Genomic DNA, 10,452 nt, shown 5'->3' on the forward strand with positions numbered 1-10,452 from the left:
CCCTTCAATGCCAAAAATTGAAGAATTTAAAAAATAATTTTTTTTCGTTGCAATGTTTTTATTTAATATAATTTTATTTTTGGTTTTTGATATTAAAAGGATTTTTTATATATAGTAAAAATATTGTATAAAATATAGTACTAAATAGAGTACGTTTTATACAAAAATGTAGTAAAAAAATTCCTCTTTTTCAGTAAAATTTTTTAATTAAAATAATTTCCTTTTGTTTTCTTTGTATCAAATGAAAAAGTAGAGAAAAATTAAGTTTTCAGAAAAAGAAATTATATAATAAAATTTCCCGAAGCAAAAATATAATGAAATTTCCAGCTAACTTCTCTGAGTAAAATTTTTAATTAAATTTTTACAAGTAAAATTATAATAATTAAATTTCTACAAATAAAAATAAAAATTCCTTAAGTAAAATTATTGATTAAGTTTTTAAAAAAAGTAAAAAATTATAATTATAATTAAAATGCAAATTGTTAACAGTTCTCGTGTATTCGACGATGTCTGTTTTTTTGCTCACATCATACACGCCACAAGTTCTCGATATTATTAATCCATTAAATGAGTCTCGTCCAAAAAGAAGAGTCTACAGATCAAATTATTTAGTTGATGATGAAAAACATTTTTATATCCTATTATTTCATGAGCAATTGGCAGTCTTTTTAAACATGACAACTGTCATTTGTGTCGATACAATGTACGTGAAATATGTTGAACATATTTGTGGAATTTTCTCCGTCTTACGGTACAAAACACTAAAATTACATTAAAATTTTTTTAATTTTATTAGAAAAAAAAATTATTTTATTTATAAAAAAAAAATTATTATTAGACTTTAAATATTATTTCAAAAAATGTGACGCGCTCCCAAGAATAAGGTCTTATATAAGAAGCAAACGAATTGAGGTTATGTTTGCTTTACATTTCTCTTGATTAAAAATTCCTTTTTAATTATTGAAATTTGAATACAGTTTTTATAGAATATTTTCGATATAATGAAGAATTGAACATCAGTATTTTGCAATAATAGTTGATTCTCTTTCTTTATTTGTACTCCAAAAATTGTAAACATAACCTAAAATGTTTTGTTCTTGGGTGCATTTGTTGGGAGAGTGTTAAGAATATTTTTTTTTATATTCTCATTTGAGAATCATAATAATCGTTTATTATTGTTTAATCCCTAATGAGTATATATAGTATTAACTTATAAAATATTTTTAGTAACTATTAAATTATGCATTAATATTAATACTATTACTCTACAATAATATTAATATTATTACTTTATAATACTATTAGTACTATTAATTTATTATTTCCTTTTTGTTATTTTGTTAAAAATGTTTTTTAATTATTTCGTAATAAAATTAGTGTTATAGATATTATTACAAAGTATTTATAATATTAATATTTATTTATTATTCACCTTCCGTTTAATCCGTGTTATTGAATTATCAAATTTTAAAAAGAAATTTAAATTAATTTTTTAATATAATTATGGAAAAAATTCTAGTTAATTAAAACACCTTTTTCAAGTAGATAATAATAAAAATTTAATTTAAAAACATTTTATTTTTTAAATTTTGTATTGAAATAATTTTAACCCAAGCAGCACGTAATATAATCTGAATATAAAGGGAATATTACATTTCATATTCGGAATATTCTAGTGGAATGTTCCACGGATCTTAAGGTAATATTAAAATGTCCTCCCAGAGGAATATTCCAAGATAACACTGAGGGAATGTCCCACGGTAATATCGAAGGAATATTCCAGGATGATGTTGAGGAGAATGTTCCACCGCAATATTAAATATGTTGAAAATACTATTGAATCTCATTTTCACTAAAGAAAGCAGAAAAAAAGAAAAAATGTCAAATATTTTCAAAGTATGAAATTTTGGAATATTCCCGGGGAATATTCCCTCAACATCAACCTGGAATATTCCTGTGGAGCGGACATTTTAATATTTTTTTAAGAACCCTGGAACATTCCACTCGAATATTCCGAATATGAAATGTAATATTCCCTTTATATTCAAATTATAGTTGATTATTTAAAAACTCGATTTATTTATTTATGAAAAAATGTAAATAATAATTTATTTAAGATATAAATTTTTTATATTATATTATATAATAAATATATTTTTTTTTATAATAATTAAAAAATCAAATTTTAGATACCGATTAGAGAATATTATAAAAAATTCTGATTTGGAATTTTCTGAAAATCGTACTTCCAAAAATGATGAACAAATAATAAGAGAAGTTTCACTTTGTATCGCTTATCACCGAGAAGCAATCAAGTATTACTAATTATTATTATTATTATTATTCGTAAGACAAGAAATTTTTTAGTGTACTTATAATTTTTTCTTCTTCCTTAGACATGCTGAATGTGTCGAATCTATTTATGGATTAGCATTATTTTTACAATTATCGGCATGTTTGATATTATTGAGCGCAACTAGTTATGTGGTAAGTAGAAAATAATTTATATACACCCAGAAAAAAGATATAAATTCGACTCAGAGTCAACTTGACTTTTTATTTGGTTAAAATCAATTTTATTTAGTTTAAATAAATTTTATTTAATTCAAATATAATTTTATTCGATTTAAATACAATTTTATTCGATTCAAATACAATTTTATTTAATTCAAATACAATTTTATTTAATTCAAATAAAATTAAATTTATAATTCAAATAAAAGCTTTATTTATGCCTGATAAAATTTTTATTTAAAGCAAATAAATAATCTAGTTGGCTCTGAGACAATGATACATTTATATTTATTTCAAATAAATTATATTTGGAAAAAATAAAATTTTTCTCTGGGTGTTCATGTTTTTCATTGAAAAAAGAAAATTTGTTTTATTCAAATAACCGACAACTTGTCTATATTATCAAATAAATATTTATTTGTATCAAATAATTTTTATTTAAAATATTTTATTTAATTTAAACTTTTATGATGATAATTTTAATCAGTTGCTTCAAATAAAATTTATTTAATTTAAATGAAAATTATTCGATTCAACTAAATATATAATTATAAAAATATAATTCAAGTTAATTATAAGTAATCGGTTATTTGAATAAAATCAATTTTTCTTTTCAGTGTAATTTAACAAAATTATAACTTTTGTTCGATAAGAAATATTTATTCTCTCGGAAAATTCGATCTACAATTAAACTAATTAAGCAACACGTTTTGTTTTTTATACAGGCCGCGGTAAAATTAGAAACATTTAATGAATTTATGCAAATTCTGCCCTTTGCTATGGGACAGGTGATACATTTGTTTTATAATTCCCTTCCAGGACAAAAATTAATAAATTTTAGTGAAGCAATTGGGGATTCAGTGTAAGTTCTATAAAAAATTGATAAATCTTAATAAAAACTATGAATAAAAATAATAACAACAAAGAATAATAATTAAATAACAACAATAATTATTATTATTCTATAATAATATTATTAATATTTAAAATAATATTATTCATATTTAATAATAATTATTATTTAATTAATACAATTACACCCAGAGAATAATAATTAATAATAAAAATATATATAATAATACCCCCTTTATCTAGTCAGCTGATTTCTTCGAAATCCAATTTACAAACTTTGCATTTATTATTTCTATTTACAGATGTTAATTCAATTACTATTTTCTATTTATATACTCACTTTTGATAAGATTGTGTAGATGCCAATGAGTATTATAATAATTTTGATTACTACAGAATTTAATTTACTAGATCTAACGCTGATTCACGCAGATTGTTTTTTTTTTTTGCTAATTACGTTTTTATTTTTTCTTTCTAAGCATTATTCTAGTACTTTTGTACGAAAGGGTTTTTTTACCCGTATATACATGAAATAAATAAATAAATAACAATAATAAATAAATTTTGAAAATAAAAAACGCACTGTATATTAAATTAATATTATATCTAATATTAATTACAGAAACAGTGCACAATGGTATAGAATGCCAGTAAAAGCGCAAAAGCTTCTAATTTTATTAATGGTTCGAAGTTTTCGTCGTCCTTGCACAATTCAGGCATTTGGTGGAATATTCACTCTTTCTATGGAATCATTCAGTTCGGTAAATTTATATTTCATAACATATAACAATTAACCCAGAAAATTTCCATTAGAAAAAAAATTGTTGTACCGTCAAAAAGATTATTTGACTTAAATCTTTTTCAATTATGAAAAAAAATCTGTTTCTACTTTATACCAAAAAAAGGGGAATTTATTTTGGATTTTGAAACAAATTTTTTTTAAATTCCTCTCAATTGAAATGATTTTTTAAAATATAGAAAAATAATTAGTTACTTTTGTATATTAATTAATTACTTTACATATATAATAATTAATTAATTAATTAATATAATAATTAATTAATTAATTAGTAGGTATAATAATAATTAATTAGTATAATAATTAATTAATTAATTAGTAGGTATAATAATAATTAATTAGTATAATAATTAATTTATTACTTTATGCAATAATTAATTACTTAATTATTTTATGCAAGAATTAATTACTTAATTAGTTAATAACTTTCATACAATGATTAATTACTTAATTACTTCACATAATAATTAATTACTGAATTAATTGAATATTATAGGCATAATAAATACTTACTGAATTAATTACCTTATATAATAATTAATTACTGAATTAATTACGTTACTTAATACTTGAACAAGATTTATTATTTTTCCTGGATATATTAAAAATTTCAAATTAAATGTAATTATAATTTTTTTTCAGGGCATGAAAACGTCATTTTCTTATTTCACGGTTTTATTATCCATGAGCGAATAAATATATACGACAATGATAAGTTTTCTTTTTTGTTCGATTTTTTTTTTGTTTTGATAAATGTACAAAATACCTATTATATTTTGAAAATTTGATATTATCCTTTTAAAAATATTGAATGTATAAATATTCATACGATTGTCTTTAACACAATAGAACAAATATGTATAAAATTTTTGTATTTTTCAACGATTTGAATATTTGTGTCAACATTTTTTTTTTCTTTAATATAAAAAGAAAAAATTTATATTTCTACTGTAAAATATAAAAATTAACATATAAAAATAAAAGTAAACGTATAAAATATTCTATATATATAAATATATATAAATATTTATTGAAATTAAATAAATCTCTTTATTTGCGTGAGAAAAAAATACATTACTGAGATTTATTTTTTGTAAAACAATTCCCGAAATGAAAATTAACAATTTTTGCAATATTAACAATAGAAAGAAAGTAAACATTTACAATAAGAAAATATAATTTTGTTTCAAAATTTCTCAGATATTTTTCTTTTTTTCCTATAGTGCACGAATTTTTTTCTTTTTTTGAATTTAACAAAAGTTGTTAATTAGGAAATTGAACGATTTTTTTTATAGTGCACAGATTTGTTTTTAAATTTAGGAAATAATTATTAAGTAAGAAAAAAATAACGGTTATTAACAAATTTTGAGTAATGCGACAAAAAATATAAAATTTTATAAATTTTGTCATAAATTGTTATAAATAAATTAAGTTTATAAATTTTGTTTAGATTTAAGAAGGGGATTTTTTTCTATCACAGATAATTTCAACATTTTATGATAATAAAATATGTTGATCAGTCAATACATCACAGTTCGTTGCGGATATTAATTTTTTTCAATTATAATCACAACAATGAATTAATTTCATTGTTTCAATTATAATTACAATTTTTTATTGTTTTTTAAACTATAATATTCAAATTCTAAAATAGAATCTATTAAAAAATATAAAAAAATACGATGTATAACAATACTTTGGTTACTTTTTGTGTATAAAAAATTTATAAAAATAATTAATAATTATATTAATAAAGTTTTACAGTTTGTAAAATATTTACAAATAAGACTTTTTTGTAATTGTCTCAATTGTTCTTTTTATAATTTTTTTTAATTTTAAGTATAAATTTTCTTTGCTTTGTTCTTTATAAAATTTTATAGTAACTTTTTTCAATCACAATCAAAATTTTTGTAAAATTTGTTTTCAAATTTTTAAGTGCAATGAAAATAATATTTTCTTTTATCAGCAAAATATTTTGTTATTTTTGCAATAAAAAATTTCTTTATTTCTAATTAATATTTTGTATTCTTACTACGAAATATTTTTACCAAATATTTTATTTTTACAAAATAAATTTCTTTTATTTCTAATTATAATTATTCGTACTGAGTTTTTCTTAATTAATTGTTTAAAAATTTGGTATTCTTACTACAAAATATTTTTGCAAAATATTTTATTTTTACAAAATAAATTTCTTTATTTCTAATTATATTCGTATTGAGTTTTTGTTAACTAATTTACATTTTGTATTTTTTACTACAAAATATTTTGTTATTTTTGCAAAAAAAATTTCTTTATTTCTAATTAAATTTGAGTTTTTATTAATTAATTAATATTTTGTACTTTTATTACAAAATATTTTATTATTTTCGCAAAAAAACTCCCTTAATTTTTAATTATTTCCCTATTAAGTTTTTATTAATTCATTATTTTGTATTTTTACTACAAAATATTTTATTTTTGCAAAAAGATTTTCTTTATTTCTAATTATAAATTATATATTCGTATTGAGTTTTTGTTAATTAATTTATATTTTGTATTTTTACTACAAAATATTTTTGCAAAAAATTACTTTATTTTTAATTATATTCGTATTAAGTTTTCTCAATTCATTAATTTGCAAATTATTTTATCATTCGTAGAACAATTAATTTCAATTTATTAATGTTGTTGAATTTGTTTTTTGATTTCTAAATTATTGTAAATTTCGTTGAACAATTACTTTTATTAACTATTATTAATTAAAATTATAATTATATAACATACAGTGTTATAATTACATAATAAATAATTAAATTATTTCAATAGGCAAATTCTCAGATTTATTTTTCACTTTTTTCGGTAAAATTATTTTTTTTCTTTGTTGAATTTTTGTTGAACAACATTTTCTTTTCATTTTCCTGATTTTGAAATTTTCATTTCTCCTGATTATAAAAATTTGATTAAAATATAAAAATAATTTATATGCAAAAATATTTAAAAATATTTTGTTGTAAATTTAATTCATTTTTTCCAGTGCACTTTACAAAATTTATCATTTTCTTTTTTTATTGTTCTAAATCTATTTTCCTTAAATACTAGTATTTGACAAAAAAAATTTTTTTCTCCTCTACAAAATAAAAGAAAATAAAATAGAAAATATTTTGTATTTTCTTTCCAACAAATTACGATCGGCCTTGCAATTTATAATCTATTCTTGAAATTATCTCAAAAAGTTAAATTAATTTTTCCTGTTTTCAATTCACACCTTCATGACAATCTTTTTTTTTTACAAAAACTATGAGACCTCATTATTACTTTACAAAAATAGTCAGTCTTTCTTAAATTTACAATTTCAATTCTCTTTTTTTCTCTAATTACATTTGTCGTTATTTACAATTATTAATTATTAACATTAAATGTAAATACAATTTATTATACAATTAAATTTATTATTATTAATTGTAATTCAGTCTCATATTTTTTTCGATTAAAAATCTTCTTTCTTTCTCTTCTAATTACTGTACAATAACTACAATTGCATGATACCTCATTTAATATTGCAGAAATAAATTATATACGATTCAAAAGAGCACATACAAACGATAAATTAATACAGAATAATAAATACAGACAATAAAATAAATAAAATAAAAATATTTATTTAATGCAAATAAAAAAATAAATAAATAAATACAGACAATAAATTAATAAATAATAATTATAAACAATAAATTGGTAAATAATAAATACAAACAAAATGATAAATAATAGTTACAAACAATAAATTGATAAATAATAAATACAAACAATAAATTGATAAATAATAATTACAAACAATAAGTTGAAAAATAATAATTACAAACAATAAATTGATAAATACAACAATAAATAAATAGTAATAAAAAAAATACAAACAAGCGAAAATAAAATAGTGATTGAATTTTAGAATAAAAAAACAGTAAAAGAACACTCACAGAAAAATCTCAAATGGTGTAAAATTATAAAATTGTCAAAAACGCACTAAATATAATTCAATCCACACGGAATTCAGACGCTCGGATTTTTTTTTCCTTCTTTTTTTTTCTAAAGCACAAATCTTATTTATAATAATTTGACAATATTAGAAATGTGGTATCATTAAAACTTGTCAATATAAGAAATTCACACTAATAAAAAATTGGTGATGAAGAATTATAGCTGCATAGCATTTTTACACTTACCCTGTAAGTCGCTTTTACGCCCAGGACAAGTAACAATTGTCGCTGCAGCATTAGAGCCAAGTAAAACGAAATTCATTTCTTTCTTTCTTTCTTTTTTTTTCTTTTTTTTTAAATTAACAAAAGTTGCTAAAAATGTGATAGAAATTATTATAGCAAATAATAAATGATAAAATCTTGGCTTAAAAGAGTACAAGAGTAGTCCATCGCAGAATTTCGATCTGTTGAAATTCATTTGTTCATTATGTACAACAAATGACGTTCCTTCGCAAAATTAGTAAATTAGATTAAATTAGTTTTCAAAATCAAAAAAAGAAATATTGTTTTTTTGTTGCTATTTTCTAACGTGAGGTGCAATTTTTTCTACTTTTGCAATATTTGCAAAATTTGGCTATTTTAAGCTCTTTATACTATTATTATTATTATTATTCTTGATAATATAAATTGTTAATAATCTGAGAAAAAATTTTGATTCGAATGACCGATTCATCTTGTTTTTCATCAAATAAATATTTACTTGAATTAAATAATTTTTATTTAAATCAATTAATTTGAATTTATATTTGCTTCAAATACTGAAATTATTGGTTTCAAATACAATTTAATTGACTTAAATAAAAATTATTTGATTCAAGTAAATATTTATTTGATAATAGACAAGTAGTCGGTTATTTGAATCAAATAATTTTTTTTCATTCTACATAATTATTATTATATTATTAATATAAATAATTAAAAATCCTTTTTCCATTTTGAAAAATTATGCAAATCACATTAAAAAATACCAAACAATCATTCTGAAATAAATAATTACATTAATTTATAATCGCGATTAAAATATTTTCGCTGCTTTTCTCTTTTAAAATAAAAAAAAAATAGTCAACATCTAGTGATGTGTAATATAAAATCAAAATATTTACGAATAACGCTACAATTTGTTTCCTAATACAAAGTGTTTGTTTTTTTATGAAAAGGAAAAAAGCCAATTTTCCATTATCATGAAATTTGAACGTCAATTACAATTTTCTCAAGACTCATTTTTCACAGAAAAAAACATGTTAATTATTTCAAAAAATTTTTTTCAATATCTAGATTTAATTTTGAACAAAAAAATTGCTTTCAATATTGAAAAACATAATTTAACAAATAAGATAATTTGTTGTTTGTTAGTTTAAAAAAGAATATTTGTATTCTTTTATTTGCAAAAGTATTTAAAATTGAAATTTGAATATTTACAATTATTTAGAAACATTTTTTGCATCTTGAGAAAAATATAAATGATTTAAGCATTTTTTTTTGTTTCATTTGAAATTTTCTTTATAAAAATGTATTAAAAATTAGTTTTTCTAAATAAGGTAGTGATATTTTTTTTAATTAAACAAATTTTTGTTGAAAGTACTAAAGACAAAAGTTGTAGTAATCTCTTTAAGAAAATAGTAATTCTTATTACGAAATAAATAAATTAATTATGAACAAATTTTATAGTTATATTTTATCAATGTGACTATAATTATATTTTATAGAAATAAAGTATATAATTTTTTATTTTTATATAAATATAAAATATAGACATAATTATAGTATTAATATAATTGTAATATTATTACATTTAATAATTTTGAATTTAATTTTAATTGAATTTAATTATTAAAAATAATAATTTTAATTTATTAATTTCTAATTATTTCTATATATTTAAAATATAATATAAATATAATAATAATATACGAATATTCTATAAAAAATACAATTATCTAAAAAAAATATAACTAAAAATTACTCGAGGACAAATTTTGCCTCTGGTACTTTCAAAATCACATTAAAATATTGAGTACCCTCGGTAATCACTAGTATCAAGTGTAATTAAAGTATCGAGTACCATGCGTTACTTGATGATTGACTTTTAATTGATTAATAATAATTAATCAATCAATTAATTGGAAATACGCTTCTATAAACTTGTTTTAACGCTTCTCATCGAAATGAGCGATTCTTAAAAATAAATAAATATTTCGATTAAAATAAATACAGTGACCAGAGTGTAATTTATCCGGGGAAAAAATAAAATTAAGTGAAATTATAACAAAA

The 10,452-nt window shown here is 19.3% G+C and overlaps 1 protein-coding gene across 1 annotated transcript; it reads left to right on the top strand.

Moving 5' to 3' along the window:
- Positions 1-538: 538 nt before the first annotated feature.
- On the top strand, positions 539-5,049 carry LOC122504645 (odorant receptor 13a-like). Its single transcript, XM_043615837.1, has 6 exons — positions 539-751; positions 2,190-2,315; positions 2,397-2,487; positions 3,240-3,376; positions 3,989-4,127; positions 4,808-5,049. The coding sequence occupies exons 1-6, from the start codon at positions 675-677 to the stop codon at positions 4,859-4,861; spliced, it is 624 nt and encodes a 207-aa protein (XP_043471772.1). The 5' UTR covers positions 539-674; the 3' UTR covers positions 4,862-5,049.
- Positions 5,050-10,452: the final 5,403 nt, after the last annotated feature.

The sequence above is a fragment of the Leptopilina heterotoma genome, unplaced genomic scaffold, assembly GCF_015476425.1.
Source record: "Leptopilina heterotoma isolate Lh14 unplaced genomic scaffold, ASM1547642v1 Lhet_31, whole genome shotgun sequence".
NCBI lineage: Eukaryota > Metazoa > Arthropoda > Insecta > Hymenoptera > Figitidae > Leptopilina > Leptopilina heterotoma.